Source organism: Alosa sapidissima, chromosome 8, assembly GCF_018492685.1.
Source record: "Alosa sapidissima isolate fAloSap1 chromosome 8, fAloSap1.pri, whole genome shotgun sequence".
In the NCBI taxonomy this organism is placed as follows: Eukaryota; Metazoa; Chordata; class Actinopteri; order Clupeiformes; family Clupeidae; genus Alosa; species Alosa sapidissima.
In genome coordinates, this window is record NC_055964.1 from 30183918 (window position 1) to 30209384 (window position 25467).

General features: G+C 42.9%; 3 protein-coding genes across 4 annotated transcripts in view; 1 reads left to right on the plus strand and 2 right to left on the minus strand.

Moving 5' to 3' along the window:
• LOC121714945 (tripartite motif-containing protein 16-like) overlaps positions 1 to 25467 on the plus strand; it is a 1397702-nt gene that overhangs the window by 970278 nt on the left and 401957 nt on the right. The gene's annotated exons all lie outside the window — the stretch shown is intronic.
• The window catches only part of LOC121714956 (tripartite motif-containing protein 16-like), a 964796-nt gene that overhangs the window by 50255 nt on the left and 889074 nt on the right, over positions 1 to 25467 (minus strand). The window lies entirely within an intron of this gene.
• LOC121715639 overlaps positions 1 to 25467 on the minus strand; it is a 59593-nt gene that overhangs the window by 595 nt on the left and 33531 nt on the right. The window contains exons 9-16 of the mRNA XM_042101509.1: positions 24654 to 24695; positions 21210 to 21269; positions 18709 to 18750; positions 15264 to 15323; positions 12763 to 12804; positions 9319 to 9378; positions 6818 to 6859; positions 1292 to 1351 (exon numbers count right to left, since the gene is read on the minus strand). Coding sequence (XP_041957443.1) covers positions 1292 to 1351; positions 6818 to 6859; positions 9319 to 9378; positions 12763 to 12804; positions 15264 to 15323; positions 18709 to 18750; positions 21210 to 21269; positions 24654 to 24695 — 408 coding nt within the window. The remainder of the gene's footprint in view (positions 1 to 1291; positions 1352 to 6817; positions 6860 to 9318; positions 9379 to 12762; positions 12805 to 15263; positions 15324 to 18708; positions 18751 to 21209; positions 21270 to 24653; positions 24696 to 25467) is intronic.

Sequence of the window (25467 nt, forward strand, 5' to 3'; positions counted from 1 at the left end):
TTGGAGTCAGTCTTTTTCTAGTTTTGCTGTTACGACAATATCAAACATTTTTAATATTATCGCAAGTCTTTCTAGTCGTGGCTCATGCAAATAGTGACGTGAACAATAAAAAACAATAGTGACTTCTCTCCAACACCAAACAGGAAGTAGGCGACAGCTGTAGCAAGGGACCTGAGGAAACCCATAATATGATTATTTGTTATTTTGTTTCTTATACATCTTTAGTCAGCCCTTCCACGTGACAGAACAACTCAATATCGGTTAGAGATGTCACGCATGAAACAATGCTGCAGAAACACGAAAATATGACTTTGAGTTTAGTACGCTATCATTTCAGTTCCTGTTGATATCTATTGCACGATGGGTAATAATTTAAAGGAATCTAGTTGCAGTCTTGTAAAAAGTGACCCTGCAAGATCCCTAGTCATTGCAAAATCATAGTCTGTGACTTAAAACTCTATCACTTGTCTTTAGATGTGAGAGGATTTGAGACTGTAGTCTTTCAAAAATCTTTTCCAAATCTTTACAAAGTCTGTCAGTGTAAGGAGGGCTTTACAAACTCCGAACTTAGCCCCGCTCACAACATGTAAGGTCGGTCTGGCACTGTTGCGGGGCAACTATGCTCGAACAAGAGCTGTTTGGACCAATCAAATTGGGCTATTACGATGATGGACAGGTGAGCAACAGTGCCTCGTCTATCACGTCATCTGAGCACGCTTAGGTTGATTTTGTTTGCAAAAAAAAACCGCTGTGGCTAGAAGGAGACAGATGACAGATGAACAAATGCATATTATTTCAATGAGGTTTTATCACTGAAAACGATTATTTCTGAAAACTTTGGCCGAAGTTGAGATGTGGGAAAACTCAAATGGTTTTACTTTCATCAAGGGAAAACAGTGTGTTGCATTGCGACAAGTTGTTCCCTCGTTCGTTTGAAATCTCTGATTGGCCACCTGTTTGCTCCAGGGTTCTCCAATGTTTTCTCAGTTAGCCTTTTAATATTATATCAGATTAGTAAAAAGAACGTGCCTTTGGCATATTGGATGAATGGTTGCTGATAATGGCCATCTGTATACGTATGTAGTTATTGCATTAAAGATCAGCCATTTTTTGACTCCTAAACACTTTAAGTGTCTTAATTTCAAACACTGGGGCCCTTTCCCATGTCTCTTAGTTTTGACATCTGAAAGAAGGTTTTAAAGATGAAAAGATTAAGTGAAACTATCATTCCTATACTAGACTCCACATGTAAAGGCCTAGAGGCTGTTAGAATCAGTCAGTAAAGACTTACCTGGTAGTGGCTGTGCCTCATTACTGTTTGTTCTTTTGACTGGGAGCTCAGGATCAGAATCTGGAAACCAACACAGAGACACATATTCACCCAGGATCAACAGAACAAACCAACACACATCTTGGTTTGCTTGTATATTATTGTCATGTGTACTCTTAAATTTGAATCCGTGGCATGGAATATAACTGACAGATTCAAATTCTAAGGGTGGAGTGAATGAATGAATGAATGAATGCGTGTGTACATGGATCCAAGATGTCGCCGCAGATGGCTACCTGGATACTTCGCTCTCAAGTACTTTGTTTTTGTGTGTTTATCACGTTTTCTGCAATATTTCAGCAGTTACTTTTACAAGGGAAGAACTATTAACCCTATCGTGCCCGTGCCGAACATTCCATTTTTGGTGCTGGATGACCTCCTTACACAAAAAACCTTATTTCTTGAGTATAATACATACCATCAATGGGATATACATACCATTGTAATCAGAAGGGTCAGTTCTATCAAATGATGTAAAATACATATGGTAATGTTGATATAATAATGAACAGTCTTTGAAAATCCTCTCCAAATGTATACCGAAATTCGTTAAAATTGAATTTCATTCGCATAAAAATGAATTTTCATCATATTTCTATACGAGATAGAGAAAAATATAGAGTGTATGACATGTTCAGCAAGTTGTGGGCTATTTAACAAAAAAGACTGAATTGGAATATCATTAACCTTTCAAAAGTTATGATAAATTAAGTGATAAGTGTAAAAAAACGCAGGAAACGGGATTTAGAATGTTGACAGAATTCACATTCTCTTTCTCACCAAAAACATAAAAGTATGCATAAAAACTAATAATGAAGTCAGACACAATGGTTTAGATTTACTTGGTCCATAAGAATAAACCATTTATTTGTATATAAGCAAATGCTACAGTCAACAATAATGATATATAAAAGAAAAACATGTACCTTACCAGTAATACAGGAAGTAAGTACAGTATACTGTATATTTATTGAAGATCAATTCTGAAGAGACATAGAATACATTTGATTCAACAGATACAACTTCCTTATATAAATTAGTGTAATATGAAAATGATATACATCTATAAAATGTATTATTTATGAAAAGCTAGGAATACAATCAACTTTAACATCACTCAAAAATCAATGTGTCTAAACATTTGAAAGTGGATTACATAGAACAAGCCTGTTGAGAATAAACACATACACACATATAAACACAAACTCACACACACACACACAGAGGAGGATAGGGAAAGGTGGGGTGGAGAACCTGAAGGTTAAACACAGAGGACCTATGACTCATAACGAAACGCATCCCCTTCTGTAGAATGCCAAATCTGACAGCAATTTTGTTTACCAAAAAAGCAGTCACCTACCGCTAAACTCCAGGCCATACAAGCTACTTTAGTGTTATTATGTATTGTTTTTATAACAAAGCCAACAATTTTTCTTTGGCTCCTGCTGTACAGGAATATGTACTTGATGAAAAGATGACAGAGTAGTAGTTGGAGCAGCTGAAGGCGAGGCTGAAATTTTGACGGAAATGCCTGCCAGCTGTTGTGATAGATTTTCGCCAAAATCTTTCTGGCTGTAGCTACCAAACCTAGGTTCAACACCAGATTCTGCATTGCCAAACTTGAAATAATAAGAAACTACTGAAACAGCAATGTCAATGGAGAAAAAGTGTACACAATATGTATTTCTCATTTGGTCAACGCTCCCTGATCCCTTCAGAGACTTGGTTCCCCAGTAGCAATGGATATTAGGGAGGGAAGTGAAGTCCCATGTCAATGATCAATCCCAGAAAACTGTGAAACTCTTCTGGGGTCTCTTCGTCCCATGCCCCTGCACTGTGTGTTTGCATACAACGGCCTACTAAGCACAACCTCCCACCCGTTCCGGTTGGTAAAACCACATATGCCTGGGACAACAACATAAAAATCAACATAACAAGTCTATTTCACAGTGTTTTAGTGGCAGTCTACACCACCCTACGCACGCCACCTAAATCTATACCTTCTTCCTCCATCCTCACATGGTCTTCAACATTGTGAGCGCAAGCTCATCAGCAGTCAGCCACCTCTTCAGGCCTGCAAGGAGGTCTGTGTAGGTCTTGTCATCCTCCATCTGAAACAACAGAAAAATCATACAAATGTAATACATTTATTAATTTAAAAAATAAAATCACAAAACTACAGATGTGTGCGTGTGTGCACATACATACAGTACACAAGAAGAGGTAGCTTAAACTATTGAAGCATTTTGAGTAACTCAAAAATATTTAGAAGTATGAAAAGTTATTTTATTACACATGGGTTTAGCTACCCTAAATCTGATTGCCTGGCTGGCATTAAGATAAAGACAGATTACATTTCACCTAGTAACTAACTGCTTAAATGCAATAATGACATTTCTGACATAATATGTGATTTCACATCATGTTTTCTATAAAACTACATATTGAGAAGAGTAGAATATCAAATCATGCCATCTTAGAAAATGTTGAGACAAGCACGTCTGATGTTTGTCATTTAGAAGCAAGGTAAAACAGTTCACTACAAACTGCCTAGCGAGGTAACAACCCGATGAGAGGCAATACGTTAATTAGCACTACATTTCTGACAGAATCCGTGATTTCACATCTTGTTTTCTACAACTACATATTGAGAGGAGTAAAAATATCGCTCAACTTATTTCATGTAAGAGAACGCAACTTAGAAACGCGGCGCCCATTGATTTATTCAGCTTTGGTATGCTATACTGACTTGCCAATATAATGCTTACCTAACAAGCAAATTGGTACTAGAAAACAAACTTACTTACAGGTTATATACTAACAGGTTTTTAAATGAAATTGTCAAATGAAAATAACTGATATAAAAAGCAAACGAGAATACTGCAAGCAGTTCAGAGTAATGCAGCTAGCTAAAGTTACATGACGATGCACTTAGCCCCCGCTATGCCATAATGTTGACGCTGATGAGAAAGCATATTACTGTCAAATAACATGATTTTATGACTACAAATTAAGATTAACCATAACTAGAAACGATGTTATATATATATTACCTCAGTTTATCCAGCTGTGTGGTTTCCAGTCGAGGTAAACTCCAACGAAGTGCAGGTGGCATCTGGCGGTCCATGTTAAAATGTACGACTGAAGTGAAAAGTTTTTTTCACGACTCATCTTCAAGTATCCAAAACATTTCGCGCCATAAACCCCTTAACCAATCATATCAAATTGAAGCTTATGTTGTCAGCATTACGGCGAAGATTTCAGAAATAAAATCAGTCATTGGACAGCTGAGATATTAGATGATTGGTCATCGTTAAAATTTTAACGAAATTAGAACGGTCGGGCTTGTAAGGGTTAAACATCAGGCAAACCTCTTTAGGAACTTTTTCTCCAATTTTCCCTGATCCAGCAACTCTTACCGAAATGCTTGTTGGAGGCACTGCGGTTTTCCATCGAATCTGCCGGAGACGCAGATGTGGGAAACGAGCAGGAGCGCTAATGAAATTAAGGAAGCGGGGAATACACACCTTGCTTCCAGCCATTCACCTGGCAAACGTCCGGTCTGTAGCAAGCAAAATGGATGAGCTGCTGCTTCTAAACCAAACCAACTCTGACTTTTACAGATCCGCCGCCCTGTGTTTCACAGGGCTCTGCGAAAGCATTCTGGACAACGCAATTAAGCTGCCTGGTTTCCAACTTATCGAAACGGACCGCAACAAAGAACTTTCAGGGTGCAGGAATTTGTTTCTACTTAAACGAAGGTTGGTGTACAGATGTTACAGTGCTGGAAAAGACCACCCTTAGAGACCATCTTCATAAACTGTAAGCCATTCTATTCTCCGCGGAAATTCTCTTCGTTTGTTATGGTCGGTGCCTACATTCCGCCACAAGCCTGCATAGTAGACGCATTACAACAGCTAGCTGACCAGATAACAGACATTCAGAAAAAACACCCGGACTCTCTCACCATTATTGTTGGGGATTTTAACAGCGCCAATCTCAGTCAGGAACTCCCTAAATACAGACAGCATATCAAGATTCCCACCAGGGACAAAAACACATTGGCCCGCTGTTACACAGTTTTTAAAAGATGCCTATCATGTCGTTTCCCAGGCAGCTCTAGGACTCTCAGACCACTGTCTGCTTCACCTCATCCCAACCTACAGGCAGAAACTAAAAACTTCTAAACCTGTGTCAAAAACTGTTAAGAAATGGACAAGGGAATCCAAGCTGGAGCTGCAGGCTTGCTTTGACTGCACCAACTGGAGCGTTTTTAAAGCTGGAATAAATGCCTACAGGCTCGTCACCCTGACGTCTGTGCCCCACAGGGGTGTGTCTTTTCCCCGCTGCTCTTCCCCCTCTCTTAACCCCAAGAAGACTGTGGAGATGACAGTGGACTTTAGGAGAAGTCCCCCCCACTCCCCTCTTAACCATTCAGAACAACACAGTGTCCAATGTGGATTCCTTTAGGTTCCTGGGATCAATCATTTCACAGGACCTAAAATGGTCTCCCCACATTGACGCTATCCAGCGTCTGAGACATCTAAGGAAGTTTAACCTGCCTAACGGGCTGCTGACCACTTTCTACTCAGCCATCATTCAGTCTGTCATCTGCACCTCCATCACTGTCTGGTTTGGGTCAGCCACCAAACGGGACAGGGCCAAACTGCAATGGACAATTAGGACTGCAGAGAGGATAAAATGGAGCTGACCTCCCCACCATCCAGGACCTGTACTGTTCCAGGGTCAGGAAAAGGGCAGCAAAAATCTCTACAGACTCCTCACATCCTGGTCACAAACTGTTCAACCTCCTTCCCTCTGGTAGACAATACAGGGCACTGTTCACCGAAACCAGCTGAAACAAAGACAGCTTCTTCCCCCAAGCAGTCACTCTGTTGACACTCAGAAATAGCACCCACCGTTACACCGAACAAAGTCAATCAACCTGGTCTACTCATCTACCTGATGTGCACTTCAATCTTACAGTTACAATCTTGTTATTAATACATTATCACTGCATTGAACTGCCTTGCACTATATTTATATTTAATCTTAAACCTCAGCCTATACTGATATTGCACTATGTCCACCCTCTTTTCAATTATATATTGCATCTTGCCTGTGCCTGTTGAGGTGTCCACGACCATGGCAACCTTGAGAGGGACAACAAGGAGGCGGACATTCCCAGCCACATTTCCCCTCCGGACAAATGCATTACCCTATCCCACCCATAGTGTCTATTTATTTGCAAATGTACATACCGTATTTATTCTTACACATAGCCATATTCTACTGCCCTTCATTCTATTCTTACTGTTCTGTTTTTTATTCTTTTATGTTTTATTTTTATGTTTTATTTGTTCGAGTGTACTTTGAGAGCAAAGATTAACCGGAGTCAAATCCCTTGTTTGTTTACGCAAACCTGGCCAATAAAGTTGATTCTGATTCTGATGTTTTTCTCAGTGTTTGTAGACCAAACCAACTTACGCTCCTCCCTGTTTGCTGGCTCAGGGTCCTGGACGTCAGACACTGAGAAAGAAAAAATGCATTACAACTAACCAAACTTGAACCAAAGTGAAGATGGAGATGCACTCATTCAAGCATCACTGATCTTCATCTGGGGGTCGTTTCTAGAAAGCGTCGTTTGCTAACTTGCGTCGCAACCTTGGTAGTACGCTCCATCGTTCTTGGATTTGGTGTTTCTAGAAAGGGTAGTTCGAACTCTCAATCGCAAACAAGGACGCAAAGTTTGGTCGTTTGAACTACTGCCCCTAGGCAGTCGCACTTATGTCATTCCTTGGTAGTTGCTGTTGGTGTCCGGAGCGCCTAACCAAAAATCACAACTGCCTAACCAAAAATTGCGAAGTGGATGTTTATCTCGTGACTCAATGATTGATCTATCCTGTAGCTTAATTTTGATTAAGACACTGACTCCCCTACTTGGCTCATTCTTGCTATTTATGTTAATTCGAGTATTGCCTTGCTTTTAGTATTATAATCTTCCCAGACTCTTAAAAAAGCAGTGATAAATGGTGTAGTGGCTAGAGCAGAAGACTTGTTATCCCAACTTTGTAGGTTCGATTTTCTTATGATGTGAGATTGTCCTCTTGCTTCTCGCTACCTGCAGGTGAACTGTGTGACACGTAGATTCAATTGTTTTTGACTGATGTATTGTACCTATGGTCTCTCGATGTAGAGTAACTATATACATAAATATGTATGGTCAAAACCTATTGTTGTGTCTCGTAGGCCTACTCGTACTCAGAGATGAAAAGAAGAGATAGGATGTGAACTCCGGCCGAGCGCGCAGTGCACCAACGCGCCGCCGTTAAGCCACGAGACAGTTGATAACCTATGGGATACCCAGATATTTGTCCAGGCTATATATTTTTTCCAACACATAGATATTTAACACAACTAATGACTCATATTGGTCTGCTTAACTGTTTTATATACTTGCAATAGGTTTAGGTTTTGGCTGATGGCAATGACAATACCAGCATTAATCACTCGGTTTAGATTAGAAACATGTTGACATAGGCCGTGACAGAACATTTCTAGGGGGTGGGGTATTACACGTTGTCACTGTTTCCACCAATGATATGTATTGCTGCATCATCAACAACGTTGTTGGAACTATTGTGTTCGAACGTCGGAGGTAGCGAATTGCGACACAGGTACGATGCTTTCTGGAAACAGGTGTAACAGTGTCGTTGTTTGGTCGCAAGTTGCGTCGTACCATGGTGGTTGAGCAACGTCGTTGCTAACTTTTCTAGAAACGACCCCCTGGACGAGAAGAGCAGGTTCAGAACACCTTCAGATGTGGGGGCTGATGGTCTAGTGGTTCGGGAGCTTCCAAATTGAACACCTAAAGGTTGTGAGTTTGATCCCAGGGGCTGCCACCAATGTGCCTCTGAGCAGGGCCCCAAACCCCAAATTGCTTCAGTACTTTCTGTAGTTAGTTCACTGTGGGTTTCTCTGGATAAGTTTGTCAGCTAAATGATGATTCACTTTAATGTAATGGAACTATTTGAATCAATTCCTCAACCCAACAAACTGCACAGCAAATGGGTCGTTTAAGTTGGTATATTACACATTGAATGACCAAAAATATCTGGGTACAAATAACATGAGTAAGCATTTGTAAGTCTCTTTGCCTAATTAATGAATCATCACACCGATAGTGATGACCAACATGATGCCATGAATATCACTATGCCCAGGTATAGGAGCATAGCCTTGGTGCCAGCCGAACTCCGAACTTAGCCCCGCTCACAACATGTGAGGTCGGTCTGGCATTGCTCTGTTGTGGAGCAACTATGCTCGAACAAGAGCTGTTTGGACCAATCAAATTGGGCTATTACGATGATGGACAGGTGAGCAACAGTGCCTCGTCTATCACGTCATCTGAGCACGCTTAGGTTGATTTTTTTTGCAAAAAAAAACGCTGTGGCTAGAAGGAGACAGATGACAGATGAAAAAATGCATATTATTTCAATGAGGTTTCATCACTGAAATCGATTATTTCTGAAAACTTTGGCCAAAGTTGAGATGTGGGAAAACTCATGGTTTCACTTTCATCAAGGGAAAACAGTGTGTTGCTTTGCGACAAGTTGTTCCCTCGTTCGTTTGAAATCTCTGATTGGCCACCTGTTTGCTCCAGGGTTCTCCAATGTTTTCTCAGTTAGCCTTTTAATATTATATCAGATTAGTAAAAAGAATGTGCCTTTGGCATATTGGATGAATGGTTGCTGATAATGGCCATCTGTATACTTATGTAGTTATTGCATTAAAGATCAGCCATTTTTTGACTCCTAAACACTTTAAGTGTCTTAATTTCAAACACTGGGGCCCTTTCCCATGTCTCTTAGTTTTGACATCTGAAAGAAGGTTTTAAAGATGAAAAGATTAAGTGAAACTATCATTCCTATTCTAGACTCCACATGTAAAGGCCTAGAGGCTGTTAGAATCAGTCAGTAAAGACTTACCTGGTAGTGGCTGTGCCTCATTACTGTTTGTTCTTTTGACTGGGAGCTCAGGATCAGAATCTGGAAACCAACACAGAGACACATATTCACCCAGGATCAACAGAACAAACCAACACACATCTTGGTTTGCTTGTATATTATTGTCATGTGTACTCTTAAATTTGAATCCGTGGCATGGAATATAACTGACAGATTCAAATTCTAAGGGTGGAGTGAATGAATGAATGAATGAATGCGTGTGTACATGGATCCAAGATGTCGCCGCAGATGGCTACCTGGATACTTCGCTCTCTAGTACTTTGTTTTTGTGTGTTTATCACGTTTTCTGCAATATTTCAGCAGTTACTTTTACAAGGGAAGAACTATTAAACATCAGGCAAACCTCTTTAGGAACTTTTTCTCCAATTTTCCCTGATCCAACAACTCTTACCGAAATGCTTGTTGGAGGCACTGCGGTTTTCCAGCGAATCTGCCGGAGACGCAGATGTGGGAAACGAGCAGGAGCGCTAATGAAATTAAGGAAGCGGGGAATACACACCTCGCTTCCAGCCATTCACCTGGCAAACGTCCGGTCTGTAGCAAGCAAAATGGATGAGCTGCTGCTTCTAAACCAAACCAACTCTGACTTTTACAGATCCGCCGCCCTGTGTTTCACAGGGCTCTGCGAAAGCATTCTGGACAACGCAATTAAGCTGCCTGGTTTCCAACTTATAGAAACGGACCGCAACAAAGAACTTTCAGGGTGCAGAAATTTGTTTCTACTTAAACGAAGGTTGGTGTACAGATGTTACAGTGCTGGAAAAGACCACACTTAGAGACCATCTTCATAAACTGTAAGCCATTCTATTCTCCGCGGAAATTCTCTTCGTTTGTTATGGTCGGTGCCTACATTCCGCCACAAGCCTGCATAGTAGATGCATTACAACAGCTAGCTGACCAGATAACAGACATTCAGAAAAAAACACCCGGACTCTCTCACCATTATTGTTGGGGATTTTAACAGCGCCAATCTCAGTCAGGAACTCCCTAAATACAGACAGCATATCAAGATTCCCACCAGGGACAAAAACACATTGGCCCACTGTTACACAGTTTTTAAAAGATGCCTATCATGTCGTTTCCCAGGCAGCTCTAGGACTCTCAGACCACTGTCTGCTTCACCTCATCCCAACCTACAGGCAGAAACTAAAAACTTCTAAACCTGTGTCAAAAACTGTTAAGAAATGGACAAGGGAATCCAAGCTGGAGCTGCAGGCTTGCTTTGACTGCACCAACTGGAGCGTTTTTAAAGCTGCAGCTACAGACCTCAATGACCTCACTGATACGGTAACATCCCATATCAGTTTTTGCATCTGTGTGCAAACCAAGACCTTCTGCACATACAATAACAGCAAACCTTGGTTCAATCCTAATCTTAGGAAGCTACGCCAAGCAAAAGAAGAGGCCTACAGGAGTGGGGACCGGGACCTATATAAGCAGGCCAGGAACAAGCTGACAAAGGAGATCAGGGTAGCCAAAAGAAGCTACAGTGAGAAGCTAAAAAATAGCCTCTCAGCCAACAACCCTGTATCAGTTTGAAGAGGCTTGCAACGGGTCACAAATTACAAGAGACCATCACCCCCACCTGCAGATAATTCCAGACTGACTGATGACCTGAATTACTTTTACTGCAGGTCTGAAAAGCACCCATTATCATAGGTTTCCCATCAAAACCCAATCCCTTCCCCCACCTGCACTAACAATCTGCGAGAGGGATGTGTACCGGCTCTTTCAGAAGCAGAAGATCAAGAAGGCTCCAGGACCTGATGGTGTGTTCCCCTCTGTGTGAGGTGCCTTCCTGCTTCAAAAGCTCCACCATCATCCCTGTCCCAAAAAAGTCCTCCATCACAGGAATAAATGACAGGACAGGCTCGTCACCCTGACGTCTGTGGTCATGAAATCCTTTGAAAGACTGGTGTTGTGCCATCTGAAGGATATAACAGGACCCCTGCTGGGCCTCCTGCAGTTTGTCTACAGGGCAAACAGGTCGGCAACTGGGCGGTGGGACTGCAATTCATCCTGTACCACCTCGACTCCCCAGGGACGTAGGCCAGGATCCTGTTTGTGAACTTCAGCTCGGCGTCAACACCATCATGCCTGAACTCCAACATCAGAAACTCACCCAGTTATCAATGCCTGCTTCTAACTGTCAGTGGATCATCAGCTTTCTGACTGACAGGCAGCAGCATGTCGGACTGGGGAGCATCTTATCCAAAATCCGGTCCATCAGTACAAACGCCCCACAGGGGTGTGTCTTTTCCCCGCTGCTCTTCCCCCTCTCTTAACCCCAAGAAGACTGTGGAGATGACAGTGGACTTTAGGAGAAGTCCCCCCCACTCCCCTCTTAACCATTCAGAACAACACAGTGTCCAATGTGGATTCCTTTAGGTTCCTGGGATCAATCATTTCACAGGACCTAAAATGGTCTCCCCACATTGACGCTATCCAGCGTCTGAGACATCTAAGGAAGTTTAACCTGCCTAACGGGCTGCTGACCACTTTCTACTCAGCCATCATTCAGTCTGTCATCTGCACCTCCATCACTGTCTGGTTTGGGTCAGCCACCAAACGGGACAGGGCCAAACTGCAATGGACAATTAGGACTGCAGAGAGGATAAAATGGAGCTGACCTCCCCACCATCCAGGACCTGTACTGTTCCAGGGTCAGGAAAAGGGCAGCAAAAATCTCTACAGACTCCTCACATCCTGGTCACAAACTGTTCAACCTCCTTCCCTCTGGTAGACAATACAGGGCACTGTTCACCGAAACCAGCTGAAACAAAGACAGCTTCTTCCCCCAAGCAGTCACTCTGTTGACACTCAGAAATAGCACCCACCGTTACACCGAACAAAGTCAATCAACCTGGTCTACTCATCTACCTGATGTGCACTTCAATCTTACAGTTACAATCTTGTTATTAATACATTATCACTGCATTGAACTGCCTTGCACTATATTTATATTTAATCTTAAACCTCAGCCTATACTGATATTGCACTATGTCCACCCTCTTTTCAATTATATATTGCATCTTGCCTGTGCCTGTTGAGGTGTCCACGACCATGGCAACCTTGAGAGGGACAACAAGGAGGCGGACATTCCCAGCCACATTTCCCCTCCGGACAAATGCATTACCCTATCCCACCCATAGTGTCTATTTATTTGCAAATGTACATACCGTATTTATTCTTACACATAGCCATATTCTACTGCCCTTCATTCTATTCTTACTGTTCTGTTTTTTATTCTTTTATGTTTTATTTTTATGTTTTATTTGTTCGAGTGTACTTTGAGAGCAAAGATTAACCGGAGTCAAATCCCTTGTTTGTTTACGCAAACCTGGCCAATAAAGTTGATTCTGATTCTGATGTTTTTCTCAGTGTTTGTAGACCAAACCAACTTACGCTCCTCCCTGTTTGCTGGCTCAGGGTCCTGGACGTCAGACACTGAGAAAGAAAAAATGCATTACAACTAACCAAACTTGAACCAAAGTGAAGATGGAGATGCACTCATTCAAGCATCACTGATCTTCATCTGGGGGTCGTTTCTAGAAAGCGTCGTTTGCTAACTTGCGTCGCAACCTTGGTAGTACGCTCCATCGTTCTTGGATTTGGTGTTTCTAGAAAGGGTAGTTCGAACTCTCAATCGCAAACAAGGACGCAAAGTTTGGTCGTTTGAACTACTGCCCCTAGGCAGTCGCACTTATGTCATTCCTTGGTAGTTGCTGTTGGTGTCCGGAGCGCCTAACCAAAAATCACAACTGCCTAACCAAAAATTGCGAAGTGGATGTTTATCTCGTGACTCAATGATTGATCTATCCTGTAGCTTAATTTTGATTAAGACACTGACTCCCCTACTTGGCTCATTCTTGCTATTTATGTTAATTCGAGTATTGCCTTGCTTTTAGTATTATAATCTTCCCAGACTCTTAAAAAAGCAGTGATAAATGGTGTAGTGGCTAGAGCAGAAGACTTGTTATCCCAACTTTGTAGGTTCGATTTTCTTATGATGTGAGATTGTCCTCTTGCTTCTCGCTACCTGCAGGTGAACTGTGTGACACGTAGATTCAATTGTTTTTGACTGATGTATTGTACCTATGGTCTCTCGATGTAGAGTAACTATATACATAAATATGTATGGTCAAAACCTATTGTTGTGTCTCGTAGGCCTACTCGTACTCAGAGATGAAAAGAAGAGATAGGATGTGAACTCCGGCCGAGCGCGCAGTGCACCAACGCGCCGCCGTTAAGCCACGAGACAGTTGATAACCTATGGGATACCCAGATATTTGTCCAGGCTATATATTTTTTCCAACACATAGATATTTAACACAACTAATGACTCATATTGGTCTGCTTAACTGTTTTATATACTTGCAATAGGTTTAGGTTTTGGCTGATGGCAATGACAATACCAGCATTAATCACTCGGTTTAGATTAGAAACATGTTGACATAGGCCGTGACAGAACATTTCTAGGGGGTGGGGTATTACACGTTGTCACTGTTTCCACCAATGATATGTATTGCTGCATCATCAACAACGTTGTTGGAACTATTGTGTTCGAACGTCGGAGGTAGCGAATTGCGACACAGGTACGATGCTTTCTGGAAACAGGTGTAACAGTGTCGTTGTTTGGTCGCAAGTTGCGTCGTACCATGGTGGTTGAGCAACGTCGTTGCTAACTTTTCTAGAAACGACCCCCTGGACGAGAAGAGCAGGTTCAGAACACCTTCAGATGTGGGGGCTGATGGTCTAGTGGTTCGGGAGCTTCCAAATTGAACACCTAAAGGTTGTGAGTTTGATCCCAGGGGCTGCCACCAATGTGCCTCTGAGCAGGGCCCCAAACCCCAAATTGCTTCAGTACTTTCTGTAGTTAGTTCACTGTGGGTTTCTCTGGATAAGTTTGTCAGCTAAATGATGATTCACTTTAATGTAATGGAACTATTTGAATCAATTCCTCAACCCAACAAACTGCACAGCAAATGGGTCGTTTAAGTTGGTATATTACACATTGAATGACCAAAAATATCTGGGTACAAATAACATGAGTAAGCATTTGTAAGTCTCTTTGCCTAATTAATGAATCATCACACCGATAGTGATGACCAACATGATGCCATGAATATCACTATGCCCAGGTATAGGAGCATAGCCTTGGTGCCAGCCGAACTCCGAACTTAGCCCCGCTCACAACATGTGAGGTCGGTCTGGCATTGCTCTGTTGTGGAGCAACTATGCTCGAACAAGAGCTGTTTGGACCAATCAAATTGGGCTATTACGATGATGGACAGGTGAGCAACAGTGCCTCGTCTATCACGTCATCTGAGCACGCTTAGGTTGATTTTTTTTGCAAAAAAAAACGCTGTGGCTAGAAGGAGACAGATGACAGATGAAAAAATGCATATTATTTCAATGAGGTTTCATCACTGAAATCGATTATTTCTGAAAACTTTGGCCAAAGTTGAGATGTGGGAAAACTCATGGTTTCACTTTCATCAAGGGAAAACAGTGTGTTGCTTTGCGACAAGTTGTTCCCTCGTTCGTTTGAAATCTCTGATTGGCCACCTGTTTGCTCCAGGGTTCTCCAATGTTTTCTCAGTTAGCCTTTTAATATTATATCAGATTAGTAAAAAGAATGTGCCTTTGGCATATTGGATGAATGGTTGCTGATAATGGCCATCTGTATACTTATGTAGTTATTGCATTAAAGATCAGCCATTTTTTGACTCCTAAACACTTTAAGTGTCTTAATTTCAAACACTGGGGCCCTTTCCCATGTCTCTTAGTTTTGACATCTGAAAGAAGGTTTTAAAGATGAAAAGATTAAGTGAAACTATCATTCCTATTCTAGACTCCACATGTAAAGGCCTAGAGGCTGTTAGAATCAGTCAGTAAAGACTTACCTGGTAGTGGCTGTGCCTCATTACTGTTTGTTCTTTTGACTGGGAGCTCAGGATCAGAATCTGGAAACCAACACAGAGACACATATTCACCCAGGATCAACAGAACAAACCAACACACATCTTGGTTTGCTTGTATATTATTGTCATGTGTACTCTTAAATTTGAATCCGTGGCATGGAATATAACTGACAGATTCAAATTCTAAGGGTGGAGTGAATGAATGAATGAATGAATGCGTGTGTACATGGATCCAAGATGTCGCCGCAGATGGCTACCTGGATACTTCGCTCTCTAGTACTTTGTTTTTGTGTGTTTATCACGTTTTCTGCAATATTTCAGCAGTTACTTTTACAAGGGAAGAACTATTAAACATCAGGCAAACCTCTTTAGGAACTTTTTCTCCAATTTTCCCTGATCCAACAACTCTTACCGAAATGCTTGTTGGAGGCACTGCGGTTTTCCAGCGAATCTGCCGGAGACGCAGATGTGGGAAACGAGCAGGAGCGCTGATGAAATTAAGGAAGCGGGGAATACACACCTCGCTTCCAGCCATTCACCTGGCAAACGTCCGGTCTGTAGCAAGCAAAATGGATGAGCTGCTGCTTCTAAACCAAACCAACTCTGACTTTTACAGATCCGCCGCCCTGTGTTTCACAGGGCTCTGCGAAAGCATTCTGGACAACGCAATTAAGCTGCCTGGTTTCCAACTTATAGAAACGGACCGCAACAAAGAACTTTCAGGGTGCAGAAATTTGTTTCTACTTAAACGAAGGTTGGTGTACAGATGTTACAGTGCTGGAAAAGACCACACTTAGAGACCATCTTCATAAACTGTAAGCCATTCTATTCTCCGCGGAAATTCTCTTCGTTTGTTATGGTCGGTGCCTACATTCCGCCACAAGCCTGCATAGTAGACGCATTACAACAGCTAGCTGACCAGATAACAGACATTCAGAAAAAAACACCCGGACTCTCTCACCATTATTGTTGGGGATTTTAACAGCGCCAATCTCAGTCAGGAACTCCCTAAATACAGACAGCATATCAAGATTCCCACCAGGGACAAAAACACATTGGCCCACTGTTACACAGTTTTTAAAAGATGCCTATCATGTCGTTTCCCAGGCAGCTCTAGGACTCTCAGACCACTGTCTGCTTCACCTCATCCCAACCTACAGGCAGAAACTAAAAACTTCTAAACCTGTGTCAAAAACTGTTAAGAAATGGACAAGGGAATCCAAGCTGGAGTTGCAGGCTTGCTTTGACTGCACCAACTGGAGCGTTTTTAAAGCTGCAGCTACAGACCTCAATGACCTCACTGATACGGTAACATCCTATATCAGTTTTTGCATCTGTGTGCAAACCAAGACCTTCTGCACATACAATAACAGCAAACCTTGGTTCAATCCTAATCTTAGGAAGCTACGCCAAGCAAAAGAAGAGGCCTACAGGAGTGGGGACCGGGACCTATATAAGCAGGCCAGGAACAAGCTGACAAAGGAGATCAGGGTAGCCAAAAGAAGCTACAGTGAGAAGCTAAAAAATAGCCTCTCAGCCAACAACCCTGTATCAGTTTGAAGAGGCTTGCAACGGGTCACAAATTACAAGAGACCATCACCCCCACCTGCAGATAATTCCAGACTGACTGATGACCTGAATTACTTTTACTGCAGGTCTGAAAAGCACCCATTATCATAGGTTTCCCATCAAAACCCAATCCCTTCCCCCACCTGCACTAACAATCTGCGAGAGGGATGTGTACCGGCTCTTTCAGAAGCAGAAGATCAAGAAGGCTCCAGGACCTGATGGTGTGTTCCCCTCTGTGTGAGGTGCCTTCCTGCTTCAAAAGCTCCACCATCATCCCTGTCCCAAAAAAGTCCTCCATCACAGGAATAAATGACAGGACAGGCTCGTCACCCTGACGTCTGTGGTCATGAAATCCTTTGAAAGACTGGTGTTGTGCCATCTGAAGGATATAACAGGACCCCTGCTGGGCCTCCTGCAGTTTGTCTACAGGGCAAACAGGTCGGCAACTGGGCGGTGGGACTGCAATTCATCCTGTACCACCTCGACTCCCCAGGGACGTAGGCCAGGATCCTGTTTGTGAACTTCAGCTCGGCGTCAACACCATCATGCCTGAACTCCAACATCAGAAACTCACCCAGTTATCAATGCCTGCTTCTAACTGTCAGTGGATCATCAGCTTTCTGACTGACAGGCAGCAGCATGTCGGACTGGGGAGCATCTTATCCAAAATCCGGTCCATCAGTACAAACGCCCCACAGGGGTGTGTCTTTTCCCCGCTGCTCTTCCCCCTCTCTTAACCCCAAGAAGACTGTGGAGATGACAGTGGACTTTAGGAGAAGTCCCCCCCACTCCCCTCTTAACCATTCAGAACAACACAGTGTCCAATGTGGATTCCTTTAGGTTCCTGGGATCAATCATTTCACAGGACCTAAAATGGTCTCCCCCACATTGACGCTATCCAGCGTCTGAGACATCTAAGGAAGTTTAACCTGCCTAACGGGCTGCTGACCACTTTCTACTCAGCCATCATTCAGTCTGTCATCTGCACCTCCATCACTGTCTGGTTTGGGTCAGCCACCAAACGGGACAGGGCCAAACTGCAATGGACAATTAGGACTGCAGAGAGGATAAAATGGAGCTGACCTCCCCACCATCCAGGACCTGTACTGTTCCAGGGTCAGGAAAAGGGCAGCAAAAATCTCTACAGACTCCTCACATCCTGGTCACAAACTGTTCAACCTCCTTCCCTCTGGTAGACAATACAGGGCACTGTTCACCGAAACCAGCTGAAACAAAGACAGCTTCTTCCCCCAAGCAGTCACTCTGTTGACACTCAGAAATAGCACCCACCGTTACACCGAACAAAGTCAATCAACCTGGTCTACTCATCTACCTGATGTGCACTTCAATCTTACAGTTACAATCTTGTTATTAATACATTATCACTGCATTGAACTGCCTTGCACTATATTTATATTTAATCTTAAACCTCAGCCTATACTGATATTGCACTATGTCCACCCTCTTTTCAATTATATATTGCATCTTGCCTGTGCCTGTTGAGGTGTCCACGACCATGGCAACCTTGAGAGGGACAACAAGGAGGCGGACATTCCCAGCCACATTTCCCCTCCGGACAAATGCATTACCCTATCCCACCCATAGTGTCTATTTATTTGCAAATGTACATACCGTATTTATTCTTACACATAGCCATATTCTACTGCCCTTCATTCTATTCTTACTGTTCTGTTTTTTATTCTTTTATGTTTTATTTTTATGTTTTATTTGTTCGAGTGTACTTTGAGAGCAAAGATTAACCGGAGTCAAATCCCTTGTTTGTTTACGCAAACCTGGCCAATAAAGTTGATTCTGATTCTGATGTTTTTCTCAGTGTTTGTAGACCAAACCAACTTACGCTCCTCCCTGTTTGCTGGCTCAGGGTCCTGGACGTCAGACACTGAGAAAGAAAAAATGCATTACAACTAACCAAACTTGAACCAAAGTGAAGATGGAGATGCACTCATTCAAGCATCACTGATCTTCATCTGGGGGTCGTTTCTAGAAAGCGTCGTTTGCTAACTTGCGTCGCAACCTTGGTAGTACGCTCCATCGTTCTTGGATTTGGTGTTTCTAGAAAGGGTAGTTCGAACTCTCAATCGCAAACAAGGACGCAAAGTTTGGTCGTTTGAACTACTGCCCCTAGGCAGTCGCACTTATGTCATTCCTTGGTAGTTGCTGTTGGTGTCCGGAGCGCCTAACCAAAAATCACAACTGCCTAACCAAAAATTGCGAAGTGGATGTTTATCTCGTGACTCAATGATTGATCTATCCTGTAGCTTAATTTTGATTAAGACACTGACTCCCCTACTTGGCTCATTCTTGCTATTTATGTTAATTCGAGTATTGCCTTGCTTTTAGTATTATAATCTTCCCAGACTCTTAAAAAAGCAGTGATAAATGGTGTAGTGGCTAGAGCAGAAGACTTGTTATCCCAACTTTGTAGGTTCGATTTTCTTATGATGTGAGATTGTCCTCTTGCTTCTCGCTACCTGCAGGTGAACTGTGTGACACGTAGATTCAATTGTTTTTGACTGATGTATTGTACCTATGGTCTCTCGATGTAGAGTAACTATATACATAAATATGTATGGTCAAAACCTATTGTTGTGTCTCGTAGGCCTACTCGTACTCAGAGATGAAAAGAAGAGATAGGATGTGAACTCCGGCCGAGCGCGCAGTGCACCAACGCGCCGCCGTTAAGCCACGAGACAGTTGATAACCTATGGGATACCCAGATATTTGTCCAGGCTATATATTTTTTCCAACACATAGATATTTAACACAACTAATGACTCATATTGGTCTGCTTAACTGTTTTATATACTTGCAATAGGTTTAGGTTTTGGCTGATGGCAATGACAATACCAGCATTAATCACTCGGTTTAGATTAGAAACATGTTGACATAGGCCGTGACAGAACATTTCTAGGGGGTGGGGTATTACACGTTGTCACTGTTTCCACCAATGATATGTATTGCTGCATCATCAACAACGTTGTTGGAACTATTGTGTTCGAACGTCGGAGGTAGCGAATTGCGACACAGGTACGATGCTTTCTGGAAACAGGTGTAACAGTGTCGTTGTTTGGTCGCAAGTTGCGTCGTACCATGGTGGTTGAGCAACGTCGTTGCTAACTTTTCTAGAAACGACCCCCTGGACGAGAAGAGCAGGTTCAGAACACCTTCAGATGTGGGGGCTGATGGTCTAGTGGTTCGGGAGCTTCCAAATTGAACACCTAAAGGTTGTGAGTTTGATCCCAGGGGCTGCCACCAATGTGCCTCTGAGCAGGGCCCCAAACCCCAAATTGCTTCAGTACTTTCTGTAGTTAGTTCACTGTGGGTTTCTCTGGATAAGTTTGTCAGCTAAATGATGATTCACTTTAATGTAATGGAACTATTTGAATCAATTCCTCAACCCAACAAACTGCACAGCAAATGGGTCGTTTAAGTTGGTATATTACACATTGAATGACCAAAAATATCTGGGTACAAATAACATGAGTAAGCATTTGTAAGTCTCTTTGCCTAATTAATGAATCATCACACCGATAGTGATGACCAACATGATGCCATGAATATCACTATGCCCAGGTATAGGAGCATAGCCTTGGTGCCAGCCGAACTCCGAACTTAGCCCCGCTCACAACATGTGAGGTCGGTCTGGCATTGCTCTGTTGTGGAGCAACTATGCTCGAACAAGAGCTGTTTGGACCAATCAAATTGGGCTATTACGATGATGGACAGGTGAGCAACAGTGCCTCGTCTATCACGTCATCTGAGCACGCTTAGGTTGATTTTTTTTGCAAAAAAAAACGCTGTGGCTAGAAGGAGACAGATGACAGATGAAAAAATGCATATTATTTCAATGAGGTTTCATCACTGAAATCGATTATTTCTGAAAACTTTGGCCAAAGTTGAGATGTGGGAAAACTCATGGTTTCACTTTCATCAAGGGAAAACAGTGTGTTGCTTTGCGACAAGTTGTTCCCTCGTTCGTTTGAAATCTCTGATTGGCCACCTGTTTGCTCCAGGGTTCTCCAATGTTTTCTCAGTTAGCCTTTTAATATTATATCAGATTAGTAAAAAGAATGTGCCTTTGGCATATTGGATGAATGGTTGCTGATAATGGCCATCTGTATACTTATGTAGTTATTGCATTAAAGATCAGCCATTTTTTGACTCCTAAACACTTTAAGTGTCTTAATTTCAAACACTGGGGCCCTTTCCCATGTCTCTTAGTTTTGACATCTGAAAGAAGGTTTTAAAGATGAAAAGATTAAGTGAAACTATCATTCCTATTCTAGACTCCACATGTAAAGGCCTAGAGGCTGTTAGAATCAGTCAGTAAAGACTTACCTGGTAGTGGCTGTGCCTCATTACTGTTTGTTCTTTTGACTGGGAGCTCAGGATCAGAATCTGGAAACCAACACAGAGACACATATTCACCCAGGATCAACAGAACAAACCAACACACATCTTGGTTTGCTTGTATATTATTGTCATGTGTACTCTTAAATTTGAATCCGTGGCATGGAATATAACTGACAGATTCAAATTCTAAGGGTGGAGTGAATGAATGAATGAATGAATGCGTGTGTACATGGATCCAAGATGTCGCCGCAGATGGCTACCTGGATACTTCGCTCTCTAGTACTTTGTTTTTGTGTGTTTATCACGTTTTCTGCAATATTTCAGCAGTTACTTTTACAAGGGAAGAACTATTAAACATCAGGCAAACCTCTTTAGGAACTTTTTCTCCAATTTTCCCTGATCCAACAACTCTTACCGAAATGCTTGTTGGAGGCACTGCGGTTTTCCAGCGAATCTGCCGGAGACGCAGATGTGGGAAACGAGCAGGAGCGCTGATGAAATTAAGGAAGCGGGGAATACACACCTCGCTTCCAGCCATTCACCTGGCAAACGTCCGGTCTGTAGCAAGCAAAATGGATGAGCTGCTGCTTCTAAACCAAACCAACTCTGACTTTTACAGATCCGCCGCCCTGTGTTTCACAGGGCTCTGCGAAAGCATTCTGGACAACGCAATTAAGCTGCCTGGTTTCCAACTTATAGAAACGGACCGCAACAAAGAACTTTCAGGGTGCAGAAATTTGTTTCTACTTAAACGAAGGTTGGTGTACAGATGTTACAGTGCTGGAAAAGACCACACTTAGAGACCATCTTCATAAACTGTAAGCCATTCTATTCTCCGCGGAAATTCTCTTCGTTTGTTATGGTCGGTGCCTACATTCCGCCACAAGCCTGCATAGTAGACGCATTACAACAGCTAGCTGACCAGATAACAGACATTCAGAAAAAAACACCCGGACTCTCTCACCATTATTGTTGGGGATTTTAACAGCGCCAATCTCAGTCAGGAACTCCCTAAATACAGACAGCATATCAAGATTCCCACCAGGGACAAAAACACATTGGCCCACTGTTACTCAGTTTTTAAAAGATGCCTATCATGTCGTTTCCCAGGCAGCTCTAGGACTCTCAGACCACTGTCTGCTTCACCTCATCCCAACCTACAGGCAGAAACTAAAAACTTCTAAACCTGTGTCAAAAACTGTTAAGAAATGGACAAGGGAATCCAAGCTGGAGCTGCAGGCTTGCTTTGACTGCACCAACTGGAGCGTTTTTAAAGCTGCAGCTACAGACCTCAATGACCTCACTGATACGGTAACATCCTATATCAGTTTTTGCATCTGTGTGCAAACCAAGACCTTCTGCACATACAATAACAGCAAACCTTGGTTCAATCCTAATCTTAGGAAGCTACGCCAAGCAAAAGAAGAGGCCTACAGGAGTGGGGACCGGGACCTATATAAGCAGGCCAGGAACAAGCTGACAAAGGAGATCAGGGTAGCCAAAAGAAGCTACAGTGAGAAGCTAAAAAATAGCCTCTCAGCCAACAACCCTGTATCAGTTTGAAGAGGCTTGCAACGGGTCACAAATTACAAGAGACCATCACCCCCACCTGCAGATAATTCCAGACTGACTGATGACCTGAATTACTTTTACTGCAGGTCTGAAAAGCACCCATTATCATAGGTTTCCCATCAAAACCCAATCCCTTCCCCCACCTGCACTAACAATCTGCGAGAGGGATGTGTACCGGCTCTTTCAGAAGCAGAAGATCAAGAAGGCTCCAGGACCTGATGGTGTGTTCCCCTCTGTGTGAGGTGCCTTCCTGCTTCAAAAGCTCCACCATCATCCCTGTCCCAAAAAAGTCCTCCATCACAGGAATAAATGACAGGACAGGCTCGTCACCCTGACGTCTGTGGTCATGAAATCCTTTGAAAGACTGGTGTTGTGCCATCTGAAGGATATAACAGGACCCCTGCTGGGCCTCCTGCAGTTTGTCTACAGGGCAAACAGGTCGGCAACTGGGCGGTGGGACTGCAATTCATCCTGTACCACCTCGACTCCCCAGGGACGTAGGCCAGGATCCTGTTTGTGAACTTCAGCTCGGCGTCAACACCATCATGCCTGAACTCCAACATCAGAAACTCACCCAGTTATCAATGCCTGCTTCTAACTGTCAGTGGATCATCAGCTTTCTGACTGACAGGCAGCAGCATGTCGGACTGGGGAGCATCTTATCCAAAATCCGGTCCATCAGTACAAACGCCCCACAGGGGTGTGTCTTTTCCCCGCTGCTCTTCCCCCTCTCTTAACCCCAAGAAGACTGTGGAGATGACAGTGGACTTTAGGAGAAGTCCCCCCCACTCCCCTCTTAACCATTCAGAACAACACAGTGTCCAATGTGGATTCCTTTAGGTTCCTGGGATCAATCATTTCACAGGACCTAAAATGGTCTCCCCACATTGACGCTATCCAGCGTCTGAGACATCTAAGGAAGTTTAACCTGCCTAACGGGCTGCTGACCACTTTCTACTCAGCCATCATTCAGTCTGTCATCTGCACCTCCATCACTGTCTGGTTTGGGTCAGCCACCAAACGGGACAGGGCCAAACTGCAATGGACAATTAGGACTGCAGAGAGGATAAAATGGAGCTGACCTCCCCACCATCCAGGACCTGTACTGTTCCAGGGTCAGGAAAAGGGCAGCAAAAATCTCTACAGACTCCTCACATCCTGGTCACAAACTGTTCAACCTCCTTCCCTCTGGTAGACAATACAGGGCACTGTTCACCGAAACCAGCTGAAACAAAGACAGCTTCTTCCCCCAAGCAGTCACTCTGTTGACACTCAGAAATAGCACCCACCGTTACACCGAACAAAGTCAATCAACCTGGTCTACTCATCTACCTGATGTGCACTTCAATCTTACAGTTACAATCTTGTTATTAATACATTATCACTGCATTGAACTGCCTTGCACTATATTTATATTTAATCTTAAACCTCAGCCTATACTGATATTGCACTATGTCCACCCTCTTTTCAATTATATATTGCATCTTGCCTGTGCCTGTTGAGGTGTCCACGACCATGGCAACCTTGAGAGGGACAACAAGGAGGCGGACATTCCCAGCCACATTTCCCCTCCGGACAAATGCATTACCCTATCCCACCCATAGTGTCTATTTATTTGCAAATGTACATACCGTATTTATTCTTACACATAGCCATATTCTACTGCCCTTCATTCTATTCTTACTGTTCTGTTTTTTATTCTTTTATGTTTTATTTTTATGTTTTATTTGTTCGAGTGTACTTTGAGAGCAAAGATTAACCGGAGTCAAATCCCTTGTTTGTTTACGCAAACCTGGCCAATAAAGTTGATTCTGATTCTGATGTTTTTCTCAGTGTTTGTAGACCAAACCAACTTACGCTCCTCCCTGTTTGCTGGCTCAGGGTCCTGGACGTCAGACACTGAGAAAGAAAAAATGCATTACAACTAACCAAACTTGAACCAAAGTGAAGATGGAGATGCACTCATTCAAGCATCACTGATCTTCATCTGGGGGTCGTTTCTAGAAAGCGTCGTTTGCTAACTTGCGTCGCAACCTTGGTAGTACGCTCCATCGTTCTTGGATTTGGTGTTTCTAGAAAGGGTAGTTCGAACTCTCAATCGCAAACAAGGACGCAAAGTTTGGTCGTTTGAACTACTGCCCCTAGGCAGTCGCACTTATGTCATTCCTTGGTAGTTGCTGTTGGTGTCCGGAGCGCCTAACCAAAAATCACAACTGCCTAACCAAAAATTGCGAAGTGGATGTTTATCTCGTGACTCAATGATTGATCTATCCTGTAGCTTAATTTTGATTAAGACACTGACTCCCCTACTTGGCTCATTCTTGCTATTTATGTTAATTCGAGTATTGCCTTGCTTTTAGTATTATAATCTTCCCAGACTCTTAAAAAAGCAGTGATAAATGGTGTAGTGGCTAGAGCAGAAGACTTGTTATCCCAACTTTGTAGGTTCGATTTTCTTATGATGTGAGATTGTCCTCTTGCTTCTCGCTACCTGCAGGTGAACTGTGTGACACGTAGATTCAATTGTTTTTGACTGATGTATTGTACCTATGGTCTCTCGATGTAGAGTAACTATATACATAAATATGTATGGTCAAAACCTATTGTTGTGTCTCGTAGGCCTACTCGTACTCAGAGATGAAAAGAAGAGATAGGATGTGAACTCCGGCCG